The sequence below is a fragment of the Stegodyphus dumicola genome, chromosome 5 (genome assembly GCF_044657685.1).
Source record: "Stegodyphus dumicola isolate Sdum_Otavi_A_Nest chromosome 5, ASM4465768v1".
Lineage (NCBI taxonomy): Eukaryota > Metazoa > Arthropoda > Arachnida > Araneae > Eresidae > Stegodyphus > Stegodyphus dumicola.
Window position 1 is genome coordinate 16828375 of NC_140772.1, and position 22008 is coordinate 16850382.

Sequence of the window (22008 nt, forward strand, 5' to 3'; positions counted from 1 at the left end):
GCTCTTCCTCATTAGCATTCAGACGTAATTCTAAAACAACGTTCTGGCCAGAAGTGGTCAGTTCAAATTAAGAAGTGATAGGAAAGGAAATTTAACTCAAAATTTAACTATTAATAAAATTAACATAATCCTTACAACAATTAACGCGACAACGCTTAAGACGAAATATCGGTTAACACGAAATAGTACAACGATCCGGACAAACTACAGTCAAAAGTCGTTAATTCGGACACCCATAATCCGGACCTCAAAGCTACAAACTTTCTGCGCATGCGCGTAATACCTTTACGGCTGCGAATATGCGTGTGCGCATGTGCAAAATACGTTTACGCATGCGCGTTTAATGTATAACGGACGGTATAAGCTAAGCTAAAACTATCTAATTCAGTTAATGTTGCAGATTGCGTTGTTCCTTAATCTTCAAATTGGATCCGGCTTATTATTTTTTGCAGACTGTTAGAGCAATTTTATAAAAGTAAGCTTGAACTTTCGATTATGTCAAAGAGAATTTCCGATATATATTTACTAATCTCTCATCAGTTGGCTTAGGAATTCGGCTAAGTAAATCGCAGTGCGAGTGAAAATCTGTGAGTTTGGTTCATATTGTTGCGTTTTTCTTTTCTGACACCAGTTGTTACGTTATTTTCTTTTCTTTACTTTCTTACAGGGTTCATGTGTATTTGGAGTGAATAACGACGATAGCACTCGCTGGAATACCGAAACACACTTTAATTAGCCAGTACTAACCAGGACAGCTTCATATACGGCTATATTTATCATATCCGGCTTTTATCTCAGCCAGTCCGGCTTTCATTTCAGTTTTCATCTCTTCATATCCGGCTTTTATCTCAGCTCTCATCTCTTCCTGTCCGACTTTCATCTCAGCCCTCATCTCGGTTAAGAAGTCTATCAAAGTCTTCGTTTACTCCACCATAGCTTTCCTCTGCAGGCATATCACTGGCATTCACTCGCAAATCCCACTTCTGACACCAGTTGTTACGTTATTTTCTTCCTTCACGTTCGTACGGGGTTCATGTGGATTTGGAGTGAATAACGACGACACTTTATGAAGTATTGAAACACACTTTATTTATCAGTATTAATCAGGATAGCTCAAAAACACTTTTACAGTTGTCGAAGATCTACTATAAACACGCTGACACCATCAGCGACACATCCTCCAGGTTATCAGGCTATTACGGTGGAGACAGCTTCATGGCAACGCACTAGAGTACAGCTCCCGACTCTGCTCGGTCGTCCTCGGAACTCCATGTACTCATGAGACACACTACAACTCGCGATACACTTGACGACACACAGAGCACAGCTCCCGAATCTTCGGTTTAGTCGTTCCCGGAGCTCTCTTGAGGATGCACTAACCGCGATAAGAGACTCTTCGATGCACTCGACTACCAACTCGGCGCTAGACTTCGAGACACTCGCTCAATGACTGACTATCAGCTCGCTAGACGAGGCACATACTAACTGACTGCGGGCCAGCAGAGTTTATATAGCTTTCGGCTTGCGTTCGAGAACATACTGGGCTAAACCAGTAAGAATTCGTTCCAGAAGGTTTCCCAAGCATCCATGGTATATCGCCAAATGTGGCAACCCTGCCTTCCTTTGCCATTTAATAGCAACCCTAAAACTGCTTTGCGGGGAAGCCATCCTACCGCGCTTGTACATTTCGTAACAATATATTGCACTCTGAATTCCAATTCAGTGACTCCAAGAACGAACGAAAATTGTTTTCGTCATGCACAGTTCTCCAAAGTATCAGATTCTTTGGCGCCATGATTCTCCATTTCTTTAATGTCAAAAGAGGATATTGAAACTGAGCCGACACTTAATGAAATGTTTGAGAAAGTTTCTGTATTATTGGACTGTCCTCAGGGGCTTAGCTAGAGGGGGGGCAAGAGGGGGCATCTGCCCCGGGTACAGAATCCAAGGGGCGCCAAACTGATATTGCGACATTTTAGAATTAAATGTTTTCCATCCTTGGCAAGCAGTAGGGAGCACGAAATCTTCAGTTGTCCCTGGGCGCTGAAAACCCTAGCAACGACTCTGACTGTCCTACTGTATTATCGGAAGAATTCGTTGCAGTAGTTGATGATAATGTATGTACAGCTTCAATTATCGCAGATAAAGACATTTTGGAATTTTGTTCAAAGCTAAAAAAATATCATTGACGCAGATTCCAACGACGAAAATGAAATGAATATTGCAGCTTTTGTTCCTACGTCATCGGAAATGAGGAACATCACGAAAAGTATGCGCAGTTATTTAGATGCCCATTCCAATGGTGAAATGAATAACAAAATGGATGACATTGAACTACTTGATGCTAAAAAAAGACAATGCCAAGAAAAATATCAGATTATTTTCAAAAAACTTAATACATATTTTGTTTCTAAAAAAAAAAAAAACTTGAAAATTGTGTTTAATTTTCATTAAGTTCTTGTCGATGTTTTTGTTTCATTGATTTTTATTAAATACATGCATATATACATACGTATGTAAACAAATGTACTCTAATAAACTTAATTTTGTTGAATATATGTTTTTTTTTTTTTTTTCCCTATATCCTTTAACACGGAAAAAAATTTCAGTCCCCTCAATTTCGTGTTAAACGATTTTCATTGTATATTACTATTAGTATAGATCAAGGCTAAATTTTTACAATCAGAAGTGCTGAAGATTGAAATTAAAATTCAATAAATGTAAAAATATAAGTGCAAATTTAATAAATTATAAATTGATTATAACTAGTTAAATAAAAGAAATATTGGACCATGTCTTATTTGGGACTCCGATTTGGCTTACAATTTCAAACTAAGAAATAAGTCAGCCGACTTCCAGCTTAAATTAGACCCTAAATATATAGAACACAGAATTTCAGTGGAGGAGGGGGGGGGACTTCTTTTTCAAGCGCATAAGTGGAAAAAAGTAAAACGATTAAAGCGTCACTGATAAAAATAGAGAGAATGCTAGAAACCATGAGAGAATATGTATGAGAATATGGAAAGAAATTTTAATGGAGAATTGTAGCTTGGAAAACAGACAAGTGTCCAATGCTTTCTGACCATGATGCTCTGACAATACAATTCTAGCTCTCAAGCAAAATGCGACTGGATCAAAAATTTCCCCCTGAATCCGATCCGATGACAATATGTGAACAAATGTAAGGACTGCATAAGTGACAATTTTTGTCCCCCCTTTTTTGGTCACATAGCTCAAGGCAGCAGGAGCTTTGCAATCAGAAGTCACTAGCACTAGACGTGGAAGACCAAGGTAATCAATGGTAATACTTTCTGGAACAAAACATTTTAACCGCTTTCATAAATTTAACTAATTCTCAATTAATAAAGTTTTAATTTGCTGAAAGAACATTCACAGTTCATTTATTACTGTTGTTTGATTCATTTGTTACTGAAATAGAAAGGAATATTTGAAGTGCGACTCTCAGGTTTGGAAAAACATTTTTTCCATACGAAATTATAAAGGTAAGGTGTAATGGAGATTTAAGTTCAATTTCTTTTCTACTGCAGAGTGACATCTTGCAGTCACACATTTTGACATAAAGTTCTGGTCCATTAAATTGTTTAATAAATTTTCAACGTTCAGTAAATATCTAAATTTAGAATTAAGAGTACTAGTTCTGTATTTCCAGCTGCAGACGATCAAAAATGCTTTTCATAACGCGAGAAATTTTACTTTTTGTGGAAAGTGGCCAACATCTCTAGCCAATTCTCTCGCGTCTTCTAACACGGATTGTTGTATCAATACCTTATTTTTCATAAAGAGACTTTTCACACATTTTTTCTCGAATTTCTGCAAGTTCATTCATTAATGATTCAAGATCATGCTATGCTTTTCTACAATTCATTTTAGGATCTTTTAATCTGAGCTGCACACGTTCAGTTCTAAAGAGTTCATGCCAGAAATGGACCTAAGTTATGAAATTCAGTGCATTTGCAGTAAAATTGTAGCTTCATTTCTAGTAGAACTGTCCTTTGCTAATTGTTCTTATTGTTCTACTAGTTATTCCAGCCATAACACTAATACTTGTGTTCTGCTCCATCTTGTTTAACAGTTTTCTTCAAAACATGTTGTAATTCCCATCATACTACTGAATATGAGAAAAATAGATATATGCTCTCAGTTATTCCCAAAGATGCTACAACGACTGCATTTTGCTTAGCTCCAGTAATTCCTACTATATTTAGTGACTGGCTATCATAGTTTACAAATAATGCTTCATTCTCCCCCGCCAATAATTCCTTATTGAACGCCAGATATGTGACCTGACATCAGGGCAGCATTATTAGAACATTATAATCTATAGTTTGTTAATGAAATCTGATTGGAATTTAATTTTTCTAAAATTTTACTTTCATTTGACGCAGCGTTTTAGCATGTTTTTGAACAAATCTTTTCTGAGAAAATCAATAGCTGTATACCTAAGACTTGCAACATTTGTTCTCAATGAGCGTTATTAAGAGTTGAATCAAATAAAAGTCCATAATATTTTTTATGTCACTTATTAGTTGATTATTATGGTTCGGTGGCCGAATTAATAGTTCAAGGTTGAAGGGCTTATAATGTATTAAAAACTATAGTGTATTGTTTGTTATCGTTTTAACTCCTAATTCCGAGAATTCATTCATTACCTCAAATAATGTCCGCTTTTTCTCTAAAACCTATAATAACAATCTTGTACCACATGCATTGAATACAACGCACTCTCTTCGCAGAATTTTTTACTCCTTCAAGCATTTTCCCTACACAAATGTTATTTACTCTTTTTATCGCTTGTCAATTCAATATACGAGGCGTATTCGGAAACTAAGTACCGTTTTGATAAAAAAAAAAAACAAATGAATAAAATAATAATAATAATAATAAAAAAAAAAAAAAAATAGTAAAACAATTTTTTTCGAATCCAATTTTATTTTTACATGAAAATACATGTCTTAAACTATTTTTCAACAAACAATTAAAACAATTGTCTTAAACAATTTTACAAAATTGTTTCCGCCAATGATCAAACACTTGTCATAGCAGGTGACCAGTTTTTGTATACCATCGTCAAAGAAACTTTCCGCCAGTTTCAATAACCACGACTCCACAGCATTTTTCGTGTCATCGTCAGATCCAAAGCGCTTGCCACCAAGCTCGCGCTTCATGTGCAGGAACAAGTGATAGTCGTACGGCGCCGAGTCCGGGCTGTACGGCGGTTGATCGAACTGCTCCCAATGAAATTGTCGAATTAACGATTGAGTGACACCAGCAGTATGGGGCTGAGCATTGTCATGGAGCAACACAATTCCTTTACTGAGCATTCCTCTTCGTTTGTTTTGAATGGCACGCCTTAGCTTTGTTAAAGTCTCACAATATCGTGCTGCATTAATGGTTTCACCTCTGGGAAGAAATTCAGTAAGCAAAACACCTTTCCTATCCCAGAAGACAGTGCACATGATTTTTTGTGATGACATTGTCACTTTGAACTTTTGTTTTTTCGGAGAATGAGTGTGTCTCCACTCCATCGATTGTTGTTTTGATTCTGGCGTGAAATGACACACCCAAGTTTCATCACCTGTCACAATTTGGTTTAAAAAGTTTTCTCCCTCATCACTGTACCGCGTGAGAAATGTCAGGGCACTACCAAGTCGCTTTGTTTTGTGAACATCAATGAGCATTTTTGGAACCCATCGGGAACACAGTTTGCGATAATTCAAGCGGTCAGACACAATATCGAACAAAACAGTACGGGAAATTTGTGGAAATGCCTCTGAAAGAGTTGTCATTGTGAAGCGTGTGTTCTCATGAATTGCTTCATCAACTTTCCTTACCAAATCATCGGTGACAACAGAAGGCCGACCACTCCGAGCCTCGGCGTGGACATTTGTTCGACCTGCATTAAACATTCTTACCCACTTTCTCACCATTCCATCACTTATCGCATATTCACCGTAAACTTCTGTCACTTGACGATGAATTTCGGCCAGTTTAACATTCCTCGCGTTAAAAAATTTAATCACGGCACGAATCTCACAGTCAGAGGGAGAACTAATTGTCTTAAACATTTTGAATGTGCACAGCAAACTGAAAACATAGAGCAACCAAAATGGCGACAATTGAAAGTCAGTGAACAAGAGAGACTAGTGCGCATGTGCGGGACGCCTACCACAGCGCTTCGACGGTGCTAGAATGAAACGGTACTTAGTTTCCGAATACGCTACGTACTATTGTTCGAAAACCTCGGAAAAATTTTCGAATGAATGACTTCCAAAGATAAGAGCGTCACACATGTATCTTTCAAGTTTCCTCTTAAAGGAAAGGGTGTGCATTATATGGTGAATATATCTAAAAACTAAAAAAAATGTTTGACATTAAGTATGCGCGTTATACGCCAGATTATACGGTAAATATTAAAACTTTTTTTGATCCTTCTCTGATTTCATTCTGCAATTTCTTACACTTTTATACTGATGAATCTTGAAAGGAGAAGAAAAACTTATATTTAATAAAGTACTTTTAAATACAATGAAAAAAATAATTAATGCTCATACTATAAATGCTAAATGTAGAAAGGTACCAATTATTGATGTGAAATAAATAAAATATAAATATTAACTTATTAAACATTGACTGAACCTTTATTAAATGTTATACAAATGCCAACAGTAAATTACGACGTTTCAGATCAAATAAAATTTAATAAGAAAAATTATGCCAAAAATCATTAGAGGTAGAGAAATAGAATTTACATGCTTTTAAGTTTCATTTATTGCTGATAAACCTTTTCCTTAATAGTTTTTATACAAAAAGGCAAAAAATTAGAAATAAGAAGACTGATGACTGTCTGGGAGACATGATGAAAAACCTACAGATTTGGCATAGATACAGATCCAACCAGATCTTTGGCTGGATAAACAAATACAATCTGAAAAAACATGCTTGAAAACAGGATTTATATACTGTAAAACAGTCCAAAATCAGTTCCCATATATGCTACACGGTTCCCAGACAAAAGCCCACTGGACGAAAGCGCACGCGACAAAAGCCCACTATGATAATTGCCCACAGCGATGAAAGCGCACATTGATAAAAGACCACATAGATATAAGCCCACGCTTATAAAAGCACACACCGATAAATGCTCACACTGATAAACGCGCACATAATCAAAAGGGGCTTATGCTTTTTTATTAGTAAATTGTGCATTTATAATTTTAATTATAATAAATGGAGTATTCAGATCTGAATTTTAATGTCTCAAATATGTCTATTTGTATATTTTATTACTACTTTATTTGTTTAATTTATTAGGTTAAAAGCAAACTTTCTACTCTCTGATTTAGTGAGTAGCTATAACGTTACTGCATTTTATTATTTATTTACTTATTTAACTTTGGTATGTGTATCTGAAAATGAAAAATAATACGTTATAATTACGTTTCATCATTAACTTTTTAATTAAAAAACACTTGAATTTTATTTTCTTCCTTTTTAATTTTTCCTTTAGTTCCTTTTTAGTTTGGTAATATTACTACAGTTAAGCACAATGAAAACTTCGCTAAGAGATATTTTATTCTTTACTTTAGACTGAGCTTATTATCAAAGTTTAAACATATTTCTCAATGAAGCTTTTTTGAATGTAACAATTATAATTTGGCTATTTTCTAGAAATATTCTCTTTCAGATTTCTGAATAAATTTAAACTGTCATCTGACACCCTGTCAGAAAATGAATTCCGAGTGTAACCTCTTAATTTTTCAACTACAGCAATTTTGAATAGTGTTTTTAATTTTCATTTTATTTATTTATTTATTTTTTTTGGGGGGGGGATGAAAAAACTCTTAGAAGTCAACATATCTACAAATTTAAATAGTAGAATCATCTCACTCTAAAGTAATACATATCTAGCATTTTATTAGAGTTTGAAAATTTTAAAGCTGAAAAATTTAATAACCTGATTTATCTGAAAAATTTTACGAACAATAATCATTATGATTAAAAATGAAATTAAGTAGGAATAAAATTAATTTATGTAAAATCCAAGTTGTCAAAATTTAACTAGATTATTTGAAACTGTGCTTTTAATTCACGATGAAAACAGTATTTGTGATAGCGCACACAAATTTTTTTTTTTAATCATAATAGAATACGGTACTTTTATCTTTCCTTTAATTCTCCATATTAAATTCATTATGTGCAAAATTTACTGCAGTGTTAAATTAGTCATAAATTATTCTCTGTATATGAGGAAAATTTACATACATTTTTTACTCCTTGCAATTTTGTAGAATTAAAAAAAGCAGTGTGGCCAGTATTCCCTTTCACCTCTCTTTGTCAGACTTATACGAAAGCACTTCCATTTGTCGTGTAAATATAATAACAAAATTACACATAAATGTATATGTTTATAATTCATTATTTTGATTGACTCTCTTAATTCAGCCGGAGCCCAAAATGAAATGTGTTCATCTACTTAAATTTATTGTTCAATTATTTGTTATTCATTTAATTTAATTTTTATTTTATCTTTATTCATGAATCTATTTTGTGCAGCTGAAGAAAAAAGGGGAAAAATATTCATTTTAACATAGCTTATATATCGGTGTGGGTTTTTGTCAGTGTGGGCTTTTATCAACGTGGGCTTATACCTATGTGGGCTTTTATCAATGTGCACTTTCATCGGTGTGGGTATTAGTCGCATGGGCAATTATCCCAGTGGAGTGTTTTTTGTGTGCTTTTGTCGCGTGCGTTTTCGTCCAGTGGGCTTTTGTCTGGTCACCATGCTACACATAATTATTTATTAAACATTTATTTGTTTTATTAAATACTTAATAAATCAAATTAATCTAAAATTTGCATGGGAGGAAAAAGAAAATTAAAAAAAAGTATATACATTTATGAAAACAACCCAAAAGACAAAAATAATGAATATCTAATAAAGTGCAAGCTTCAAATTTTTTAAAATTATGATATTAGCTACATATTAATTAGTTCTAGGCGATCTGATTAAACACAATGTCACTATATTAAAAGAATTCACATATGTGAGTAGTGAAACCACAACATTGTCAAGAAAAACCATAAAATCAATGTCAAATTTTACTGAATTTTACAATTTAAGGGTGAAGCACATTTTAAAAGTACATACGAATGTGGCAATTATATTTTGATGTGAAATGATCAGAACACATTCATTTCTATTTATTTTTAATTTTTTTTCAAAAAATTTATATACAAAATAATATTTACAAAATAGCTTTAAAGAATATTCAAGTTCTAGATTTAAACAAAGCATTTTCAAAAGTTGCAATAGGAGTTGATTTTACCAGATGACTATGAAGCTGCTCTTGAAACAGACTTTTCATTGCTGGTACAAACAGTGGTAGCAGAGGGAGGTCATGTAGGTGAACCTAGATTCAAAGATTTTATTAATTTAAAATAAAAATATGACTTCACTGATGCAAATACAGAAACAGTGGTGAACAGTATAATTGCAAGACTTAATCATAATACCTTTTTTGATTGATTGCAATACAACATTAATAAAGAAATCCTATTCTGCACACTTCTTTGAGAAAGCAAATTTACTATAATTTTTTAAGATAAATATGAGTTCTTCTTTCCCCCTGTAGCAGTGAGATTAGGAAGCAATCTGACTGAAAAATGACGCATACTCAGTATTTATAGTAGCGGTTACGTAATAGGCTAGCAAATTCTAGAAGGTGCTGGTCTATAGGGAAGATCCTAAATTGCAGAAAATTAATTAAAGGTTGCTGGTTCGCAAAGAGCAAAGCAATCATATTTTTTATATTTTACATCTCCCTCCCCTCAAAAACAAGAGGCCGGGTGAGCAAAGCATTAGTAGACTAGTGAAGCATGAAGTATGAGGAAAGACATGAAGAAACATCCAGGACATAGCTTACAAGCTTTAACAATGTCTTATCATAAATCACGATCTTTTCTCATATAAGTGTAAAGTTTTTGAAGTATACAAATTTACAATGATTTATAAATAAACATATAACTAAATTTTATATGGAATAATTATAAATAAATAAGTTATAAGCATAAAAGTCCTCAATTTTTCTTAAAATATCCATTGAACAGTCCTGTCATAAAAATAGTTGAAATAGAATGAAATACTTTTTTAAAGTCTCTTGAGGAGAGTAAGTCAGTTCATTTTCATCTTGTGGACTAATAAGTTCACAAATATTATGCACTTTTCCCAATAAATATGTTTCAATAATAATTTTTGAATAGAAGATATTTAAAATTTCCTTTTCATATAAAACTTATAAAATAGACAATTTATACAATTTGTAAATAATGTATTATGTGCATTCATTCTTCTCATCATAGATAATTAACAATACATTGACACATTTGAAAATAGTTTAAAAATTCAATACAAAACATTATGATACAATTCAATATAAATAACGATATAATAAAATAATATATTAACACTTTGAATCAAAATTTTGGCATGTCCTCACCAACAGATCAGCGTTAAGAGCTTGCTGATGGTTGGGTGGTGCTAGGTACAAAATATCAAAAAACCTCCATTGCCTAGTAAAAGGTAACTGGTTTTTGGCATTGTACATTGTATCAAAGTGTTTTTATAAAAAATAGAAAATTTAAATTTAAGACAAATAACTTGTATAATCAAGTTAAAGTCTTTTTTAGAATGTGTATTAGGATATTGAAATTCTTCATACATTACTAAATCACCTATTTTAAAATTACTAGGTTTAAAATGAGTATATCTTTATTTATTTACATTATGATAATCATCAGATCTTTTTTGAGCTATTTTTCTAGCTTCTTCTATTGGTGGATATAATTCTTGATTTTGAATTGAGGAATGATAAGGTAATTTTCCATACATTACGTATGATGGTGGGAATTTTGTTACAGAATAAGGGGTGTTATTATATTCTTCAGTTACTTGGGATAATAATTTTGTCCATGCAATATTACCTTGAAAAGAATTTTGTTTACATTTTAATCTAGTTGTAATCGTTTGATTAACATGCTTAATTTAACCGTTAGTTTGGGGTCTATTTGCAGTAGTTAATAATTGTTTTACATTATGATTCCTTAAAAATTGCTTAAATTTTGAAGATGTAAAAGCAGCATTCCTATCACTTAAAATATTCTTTGGTACCTCAATTTGAAAAATTTGTCTTAAGCAATTTATATAAGCACCAGTAGTTACACTTTTAGAAGCAAAAGTCCAAATATACCTGGTTGCAGGATCAATAATTATGTGAATATACTTTTTAGTAGAATTATAATAATTTAAACCACCAACAGTATCAATAGATAATATTTCAAAAGGCTCACTAACTGGTGGTAAATTTTGCATTAAACCAAACTTCTTTTGTTTACTTTTCTTATTTAACTGACATACTTCACAATGCTTGCAATAATTTCTAACATCGTGAACAATTCCTGGCCAATAATACTGAGAAAATAATAAATTTAGCATAGAGGACACGCCAATATGACCAAATTGTAGATGTGCTTTTTCAAGTAATTTAGTAAGAAGAGACATGGGAATTACAATTTTATACAGTCCTTGTTTTTTAATAGTTAACACATCATTCATTTTCTTATATTTAGGATTACAAACATTGTCTAAATTTTGATATTCCTTTATTTCTTCTAATAATAATAAACTAACTTGCAATCCTAAATGCTGACAAATAGGATTTCTAGAAAGTATGTCAGCTTCAACATTAGTGGATCTTTTGTTATACTTTATATCAAAATCATACATAGATAATTTTAAAGACCATCTAAATAAACGACCTGGAGGATATTCATATTTTTAAGCCAAACTAAAGCAGCATGATCAGTATGCACTGTAAAATGTTTACCATGTAAATAATAATAAAATTTATCAATTGCATTAATGATAGATAAACATTCCAGCTCAGTAATTGTGTAATTTTGTTTGTAAGGCCTTAATTTTCTAGAATGAAAAGCAATTGGATGTAAACTACCACCAGGATATTCTAAATTCTTTTTTTACGTCCCCTTGGGATTAAACTTTCCTTCTAACTGGCAAAATATATATCATGTTCTTATAAGTTCCTGCTCTTCCCAGATGACAGGCTCTCCGCTGACTTTGGCCTGGCCACTACTAAGGCCAGAAGTGGAGGTCACTTTATTATGGAGGCACCTAATAGGTGAGCCACCTTTGCCTCCTATAAAGGGATAAACATTTACAACCATGCCTTTTCTGGGATTCCAACACAGGTCCTTTGGTATCGCAGTTGGTTCCACTAACCACTATACTGTCTGGGTGGCTGTTCTAATAAGTTAAATGCGGAAAATTCCATACCTTTGTGTATAACATTTGTGAAAGTATTAAAGAATGAATTAAATTCTTTTTAAAAACTAACAGAGTTGAAGAGTTACTTTAAAGAGATAAATCCTTTTTTATGCATATTACTGATGAAAAGTTAACACTTGAGAAAATTTACAAGATTAATGATTTAGTTCCCATTATTTATTTTTCAGTTTGTCTAATGAATACATTAATTATGCCTATATCTGCAAAATTTAGATTTGAAAGCATAAAACTTACTGTATTTTATTCATTTAAGCATTATAATGTCTTACTAAATGGAAATCCTTTCCCCCTTCTATAGGAGACACTTAAAGAGTTAGAATTTATATCTGCAAAACCCTTCCACCTTCACCTGCAAAATTCTATACCTTATATTCACCTTCACCTCATTTTGAAAATGGTATCGTCCATCACTGCCTATCACTTCTGAAGTCTCACTCAAAAGTTTGTCATTACCCTCTAATCATTTTTTGCAGTACTGCCACAATTTTTTTGCAGATAGCAGCTTTCATTTCCTCGGTTGTATATGGCTTATTATTCTAGTTTTTGACTTCAGATGCCCTCAGACAAAATAGTTACAAGGCGATAGATCTGAAGAACGTGCTGACCATGAAATATCACCTCATAGTCAGACCAGATGCTTCAAACACATTTCTTTCAGCAAGCCCGTCCAATATTCTGGCTGTGTGAGCTGTGGCACCATCTTGTTGGAATCACAGAACCAAATTCCTATGTTCATACAGTTTCTGCTGCAACAAGTTATGTAACACATTCACACAATGGGCAGAGGTTATTGTAACTGCCTTGCTGTTCTCCTATAACAAGTACAGGCCTGTAACCCCAAAACCTGCAATAGCACAACAAACAGTAACTCATTCACTATGGAGAGTCATTCATGGATTTTTCTTGGATTGTTCAGAGCCCAGCAACTAAAGTTCTGTTTGTCCACATACTCTGACAAATGAAAGTGAGCTTCATCACTTGAGAGAAGAATAATGCCATGTGGAACATTTTGCAGAATAGCCTCAGAAGATCCAATCACTGTTATTAAGTTCCTGCATGATTTGCATTGAGTCCATTATTTTACAGTACAAAAGATAATGTCTCTGTAATATAGACTTATTAAAAATGAAAATAAAAAATGGATGTATTTGTTCAAGCAATTTTATGGTAAGAGATACAGTAAAATAGTATTCATACATTTATTTTAAATATACTAGACATGTGAGACAAAACTGTTTAGACACATATAGTTAATTATGGAATTTAATACATTGAAATTTTCCTACTGTTAAAATTCAGGTTTGATTAAAAGATTGGAATTAATACTCTTTTCATTACACTTCAAATGCTTTAGCTTCTGAAAACTAGTATCCAGTGGTAACACTATCTAGTCAAACTAATTCATGACATTTAATCAGAGTACTGATTATAAAATAAAATTTCAAAAACTAAAACAGAAATATAAACATAAATGAAATACCTTCATAAAATCAAATGCATAACCCACATGTCTCTTGTCATACTCTTGCAAGATGGGAACAGCTAAGTAACGTTTGCTGAAATGAGTCATAATAGTGTATTGTGCATTCATCTTTTCAGAAACATCTATTACTTGCTGTGGAGTGCTAAAAATAAAATAAAATTTTAAAAAAAGGCACTCAGTTTTTAAAGCAAATAACAAATGCAAATCAAAAGCAAAGATGTGATTTTAAGTATATAAGTAAAATATTAAACATTCAGAAAATAAGTTGCTTCATGTGATTACATGCAGTAGTAGGTTAAAATTTTTATCCATTTCAAAATGAAAAGTTATACCAATTCAATATAAACTTGTACTACTAAGTTTCCCATTTTATTGATACATAAAATATTTAAATAAGTGTTCACCATGTATTTCTTCATACAAGCATATATATATATATATATATATATATATATATATATATTTATAATCAAAAGTATCCCAGGTTGCACTTTGTTACATACAGTGGTTAATGGAGCAGCTGCCCTTTCACTGGGCACTGGTTTGAATTATAATTATGGATGTTTATAAATGTACTATATTTTTGCAGAATAGACAGTTAAAAATCCATTGGATTGAAAATCCCCTTAGATAATCAATCCTGCCCCTCAGAAATATTCCAACAAAAAACTGGGATGAAACTTGGCAAAGTTGTGGTCTTGCATGCCAAGTGACCAAAGTACTAATTATCAACAAGCGCACACTTCCTTTTTGTTCCAACAACAAGTCTTATCATCTTGGCCATGATGAAATTTGTAGACTTCATTTAGACTCTTATTCAAATCAGAAGGTTAAGTAATAACAACACTACTGTGGATTCCATGACTGATATCATTCTCTTAGCTGTGATATAAAAGAAGACAAACAAGTATGCAACAATCATTGCAGAGTGCAAAATTCAAAACTAGAGGCAAATTTGGCTAATGAATATGGTGAAATGATTGGGTGTTACTACTATGGAAAATGTATATGCAAAATTTCTGCAATACCATGCATTCTGTTTATTTACAAATAATGTGAGTGAGATGTGGAAACATGCAGGAGCTATGATTGTGTAATCACAACCTGCTTGTCCATGCTACCTGTCAGACTGAGGCCAAAAAGGGCTGAAGAGGATTGTGAAACAGAACTGCATAAAATAAATAGAAACATTTTAACCAAGTTCCTGGATTTTTCAGAAAATGAACTAGCACAATAATAATTTGTTGAAACTTCTACATTTTGGATTTTCATGCTTAAGTAGATCCATATAATTATAACATACTAAGAACATAACATCACTAAAATCAATGCCATGAGTTGTTTACAGTAATGTAAAATTTAATGGTGATGCGTGATACAGTGATGATTTTTTTTACACTGTACGGCAATCTATTGGGCCTGTATGGGCAGAACGATCAGTATATATTGACTGCAATTTGTCTAAGTGATATTTGCAAATGGATAATATCCTAAATGTCTGGATAAGACCAATTTAACTTTATGGTTGATCATATGAGTTTCAGGTAAGAAATATAATCTTTTTAGGATGGAAAGCCTTAATAACCAAATTACAAAAGGGGTTAGAGGACTATTGCAGTAAATTAAAGCTAGTATTTTATTCCACATATATTTTTTTAAATCTTGCATGCACACACACACACATGCACATGCTAAGACATGCATATTAATAATATTATAAATTATGCATATATATATTGTTATGAAACGTCCACCATGTGGTAAGATAGCTTTCCCATAAAGCAGGTTTAGGGTTGCCAGAAGCCATATTTGGCGAGAAATTGCCCATTTGGCTACATCTGGCAACATGCCATTGACGGACAGAGAACCTTTTGGAACGAATTCTTATCGGTAATAATAGAAATTTAATGATAAATTTTGAAGAAATAAATGATATACGTATGTCTTTAGGAAATTATGAAAGTGAAGTACTAGGAAAGATTACCGTAAAATTTGCAGTAAACGTTGCAATCGAATAAACTGGATTGAGTTAGATAATGTGTTATATAATTCAAATCTAAGGAGAAATTTACTATTGGAAGCAAGGTTAGAAAAGGCAGGTGCTCATTTTATGATTTCAAAAGGGAAGATGTGGATATACTTTAATAATTGGGATAAATCTATGCTACGCTAAACGATATGACGGATTTTATCACGTAAAACCATTTAGATATGCAACAGATAAAAAGAAAGCTGGTTATGGTACAGAAATTGGAAAGTTAAATAAAAAAGAAAGCTGGTTATGGTACAGAAATTGAAAAGTTGAATAAAGTAGACGATGCGATGCTATGGCATCGTAGATTTTGCCATGTAAATTTTGATTATATTAAGAATACTAGTAAGAATCAAAGCGTGAAAGGGTTAGCAGTAATTGAAAAACCAATGGAGAAGTGTGAACCGTGTATTATTGCTAAATCTAGAAGAATAACTTTTAAAACTGTTCCAAAGAGACTGGATAAACCATTGTAGATGGTTTACTTAGACGTTTGTAGCCCACTCCCAGTTCCATCTAAGGGTGGGAGTAAACTTTTCCTCGCTATTGTGGATGACTATAGTAGATTAGTAACAGTGTATTGTATGAAAAATAAAAATGAATCGTTCCACAACTTTAAGAATTATTATAGGTAAATGGAAAGACTGACGAATAGAAAATTAATAAGTATACACACCGATAAAGGTGGGGAATTCTGTAACAGGCAGTTAGAAGTGTACTTAGCCGAAAATGGAATTAATGTTGAACACACAAACACGTACACCCCAGAAGAGAACGGCGTGTGTGAACGTTTTAACCGAACGGCATTAGACGCATTTAAAGCTATGCTTAATGATGGTAAAATGGGAAAAGAATGGTGGGCAGAAGCTTTTGGCTGTTTTGTACATACGTGGAACAGAGTAGGTCATAAAAGCAACCGAGCCCCTTATGAAATGTTCCTGAATAGAAAACCCAGTGTTGTTTATTTTAAAATATTTGGTTGTAAAGCCTATGTTGGCGTGCCAAAAACAGATTAGAAATAAATTACAAATGAGATGTAAAGAAGGAATCATGGTAGGATATGCGAAGGAAACTAGGGGTTATAGGATATGACTACCAGAAGAACGCAGATTAATAGAAACCTGTAATGTGAAGTTTGATGAAAAACTGAATGCAGCAAATGGCACCCTGGACCAGAAATCAAAAATCTAAGTTTAAAAAACTAGAGGAATCTGAGCTATTAGCAGAATCAGAGGAAGAACAGGAAACTTCTAGAGAAGAAATAAAGTTGTCAGATGACAAATCTACCTCGAAAGAAATATCAAACTTAAACTGGCAAAGAAAAGCAGTTAAAGACCAGATGGAACACAAACAGACATATATTATTATGTAAAGGGAACAGACACCCGGTTTAGATCCTATAATGATATTGAAAAGTATTGTGAGGCAAGAAACATTAAATTTGAAAAAGATAGTTTGATTTTAGTGGAAAAAACAAATCCTCAGGGAAAGTTAATTTTGTAGAACAGGAGACTAGCTCCGTGTCTGAAGAGGCAAATTCCGTAGACATTGTTATCCCACAAAATTTTAGCAGGAAAGAAAGCACGAAAATCAGTAAATGCCGAAGAATGGAATAAGGCAATGAAAGAAGAAATTGACACAATGAAGAAAAGAAAGGTTTGGGAATTAGTCGAAAAGCCAGAAAATAAAACTATGCTAGGAAAAAAATGGGTCTATAAGCTAAAAAAAAAAAATAAAAAGAATGAAGTGGTTAGATACAAAGCACATTTAGTAGCACAGGGATTCAGGCAGAAAAGAGGTGAAGATTTTGATGATGTTTAGAGTCCTGTAGTAAATTTTTCAATTATAAAAATATTTATCACTATACTGTTATGTTTATATAGATGGACTAATTGTCAGTTAAATGTAAAGAATGCATATTTATATGCAAACCTAAATGAGAAAATATATATGACCCAACCAGAGGGATTTATTGAAGAGGAAAATAAAGTGTGTTTATTACACAAGGCCATTTACGGTCTACATCAAAGCGGCAGTGAATGGTTTTGTGAATTTGAAAGTACTTTAGAAAATCTACATTTTAAGAAAATACAATGGTGTAATTGTGTTTATAAGAATTCAAATGTAATTCTCTTGTTATATGTAGATGATATTATGATTTTTAGTAAAGATCAATATAGTATAGATAAAGTAATTTCACAGCTGAGTAAGTTTTTTTATCTTAAAGTATTAGGCAAAACTAAAACGTTACTTGGAATTGAATTCTTAGAGAATGAGAATGGGGTTTTTATACATCAACAAAAATATATTGAAGAAATTTTTGAAAATTTAAACATTTCCAGATACCAATAACTTCACTTCCCATAGCTAAAGGCACTATTCTTACAAAATTAGATTGCCCATCTACAAGTGCAGAAATTGCAGAAATCCATACATTACCCTTTAGAAATATGTTAGGATGTTTAGTTTTTGTAGCTAACAGGACAAGGCCTGATATTACATATGCAGTGAATACATTATTACAATTTCAGGAGAATCCTGGAATTAGGCATTGGGAAGCATTGTTGAAATTGCTTGGTTATCTCAATAGTACTAAATTATATAAGTTAAACTTATCGAGGATTAAACATCTAAATTTATATTGTTATTCAGATGCTGATTATGCAAGTAATAGGGATGACCATGTGTCCATGGGAGGATTTATATTATATTTAGATGAAGTACCGGTAATCTGGAAAACTGCTAAACAAAAATGTGTACGTAAAAGTATATCGCCTTATTGGAGGCAGCAAAGGAATTAATGTTGACGAAAAATGTCTTACAAGATGAAATTTGAAAGTTTAATTTAAGAGAATGTAAACTATTTTGTGATAACAAGTCTGCCATTGATTTTTCTAGATCGCCGATAGAAAATCGCCATACTAAGCACATAGACATAAAATATCACTTTATTAGAAGACTAGTAAATGATGGAGCGTTCGACCTTAAATTTATCACCAGTAAATTAAATATTGCGGACTTATTTACAAAAGTGGTGACTGCTGTTAATTTAAGGAAGTTTTGCTTAGATGTTTTTAGTGATTAAAAAAAATGATTGTTTTCGTATAATAGAACTGAACTATGAGCTTCTGTAATTCTGCGTAAGTTTTGTTTTTGACTTTGCATGAAGAAAAGAGAGCCGTTTGTTGACTATAGTTTTCCTCACGCAAATTTTGATCAGAGGTCAATCGGCGGTAAGCTAACGTGGTTGCTGCTGATTGGCCGATGACGTCAAGATCAGTTGGCTGAGTATGTATATATGTACGCCGGTATCGGCGAAAGGTGTGTGCTCTGAGTTAGCATTATGCTAGTTTTCTTTCCCTCAAATGGTTTTAAATGTAAAGGCCACAGTGTTAGCTTATTTTATTTTAATTTACATAATAAAGCATGAATTTTATTTAGATTAATCTTAGCTTTATTTAAGGGAAGCAAAATATGCTTTGCCTATATCCCCACTGCCAATATTACTAACATAAAAAAATTGTTTAGGTATTCCTACATGAGTCATTACTCAAGTTGTTATGTTTTGATAAACATGCAGTGATGAAAGGAAAGTATAATAAATAATGATTTGCCAGGTTGGCATCAGATCAACGATGTATCTATGTGGAATGTTTCGGTTAGAGATGTATGCCAAGCAGATATGCAGCAATGGAGCCAAATTGCTGATCGTACAAATTTATGCTAAAATAATTGTTTCTTCAATAACAAGGTGTTTTATTCAGTGTCGAAGCAAAATTAAGAATCAGGACTCTCCAGATGCTTTATTATGCGTGGAAGGGGGATCAAATGCACATGCGTAAAGCCTATGAGAAAAATCACTGTTAGTGGTTTTGAGGTCCGGATTTTAGATCATTCACTATAATGGATGTCCAGATTTCGGACTTTGTACTGTATTTGAATTTTTGTAAATTTATGTTTAGATCTGAACTATGTATTACTGAAGATTGACTATAATTCATAATTAATAACTGTTATATATTTATATACAATGCTAAAAGTTAGTTACTTTGTATAAGGAGTGGAAGTGTTTATTTTCTGTTGTATTTAAGCATACCATAGGTATCAGCCAGTAGTTAAGCTGATTTGCTTGTAGAAGAATTTATTTTTATTAAAGTTTATTTTGTTATTGTACTAAATTTTATTAGTTTCTAAAGTCCATCTAAATTACTGTTTTTTTTTTTTTTTTTTTTTTTTTTTTTTTTAAATAATGAACAAACAGCTATAATGAGATGCTATATTACAAGAAAACTGTAGAGGTCCTTCTCTTTTTGTACTAAAACAAATGTTGAGGAACATAGTGAACTTGTTAGTGACTTATTGCTGAGTTCAAACAGAAGTCGTAGATTCAAGAAGGGTTAACTACCCTTTATTTCACTCAAAATAAGATGAACAGTTGGCCCCTTTGTTGAAAGACTCCACTGGGTCTTTCAATAAAGCTCCACTCAGGCTTTAACTCAAAATAAGAAATAAGAACTAACTAAAAGAGACTTGGCCAAAGCAAATACAAATCTAAATACTATGCTTGCTGTAGTTGGAGTTTAAATTAAGTTAGACAGAGTTTAACTTAATTTAAAGTCTGGCTAGTTTAAATTAAGTTGGCCCTTAATTTAAACTAGTTGGAGAATGTCAAAAGGCATGTAACAGCTTCTAGACAGATTTAGCCTGAGGGCAAACACACACTATTCAAGATTCCTAGCTCTCTCTCACGAAGTAAGTTGAACCTTCCTTTAATACTACTTCTAACTCATTTGCATTCAAAGCAGTTCGAAAAACTCATTCTGGTAGGGGGTTGAAAAATGAAACAAGAATAATAGGAAAGTATACTGAAACAAAAATAACTGTTATAAAATTAAAATATACTTACATAGTGATCAATTACATTTATTAAATTACAATACAGGAACTGGACCAAAATGTAGCCAAATGGTCTCCAATTTTGGTGACTTTTGGCGAACAAAAATTATTGCCGAAACCGTTGCCAGTTTTGCGATATCTCGCCAAATAACAGAGATATCCCATTATTCAATGTTAACTGGACGTATTTATACCTTTCTGGCATAGCTTCTCTCTCTAGATGCTTTCATGTTACAACATTACACAGAAAAATAAAACAATTTTGCATATAACTGCATGGAAATCATCTATCTATGTATAAAATTTGAAACAATATTATACAATTCTATGTTTTCGTATCATTTCTCATTTACATTTTTATGTGTTATTTTGTATTATTAATATAAGAAAGTTAATGAACAAAATGACGGGCATTGTGAATCCCAAAGGCTATGTATGTTCTTGGGGAAAATCATTTTCTTTCTATTTTTGTCATTCATTTATATATATATTGTACTGAATATTTATCTTCATTTCCTAACCCTGTAATGCTTTACCCTAAAAATTTATTTTCTGTCATGAAACCTTTTTCTCTTTGAAGTGGGGAATACATAAATCAAAATTCTAATTGTAATTGGCAATAGCCCCTAATATTCTTAATTTTATATATTTATAATACTTATTTTAATAATTTATATTAAATATTATTAGGTATATCCTCTTTCTGTCCTAAAAATAGTAATTACTTATATCATATCAATCTATACCCCATCATTTCAAATTAATCCATATCATATGAATGTTTTAGCCAATCAAAGAATAAGATTTGAACCAAAATCAAAACATTTTGACACTTTACCAGGATTTTTTCTGAATGTGCCACCCATTCCTTGCTTACTGTGTAACTGTAATTGCCTTGCAACCATCTCACTAGGATTTTGTTAATATCGATAGCTTTGCGCACTGGGTCTACCCCCAAATCGTCTATTAACTATGCTAGCTAAAAAAACTCATATACAACTACCAAAGTGCCCTACTCGGAATGAGGCTAACAAGCCTCGGCACCTTTATCAGTGAAATTAGTTTACCTGGACCTGTAACTGTGTATGCCCTCCAGCAATTTTGGGAAATCGAAGGTACTGGAAATTTTTCAGTGCATGGGGGAAATTATATAAGGCTGGAGAGTGCATCAGGTTTTGCTTGAGTTCAGAGTATTGAGAGATCTCTGTGTGAACC

At 32.5% G+C, this 22008-nt stretch overlaps 1 protein-coding gene across 3 annotated transcripts in view; it reads right to left on the reverse strand.

The window, feature by feature from the left end:
* Positions 1-9211: 9211 nt before the first annotated feature.
* LOC118197065 (zinc phosphodiesterase ELAC protein 2-like) overlaps positions 9212-22008 on the reverse strand; it is an 86229-nt gene continuing 73432 nt past the window's right edge. For all 3 annotated transcript variants that reach the window (XM_035368544.2, XM_035368543.2, XM_035368542.2), the window contains 2 exons: positions 13863-14007; positions 9212-9431 (listed from right to left, as the gene is read on the reverse strand). In XM_035368544.2, coding sequence (XP_035224435.1) covers positions 9291-9431; positions 13863-14007 — 286 coding nt within the window. In that variant the 3' untranslated portion in view covers positions 9212-9290. The remainder of the gene's footprint in view (positions 9432-13862; positions 14008-22008) is intronic.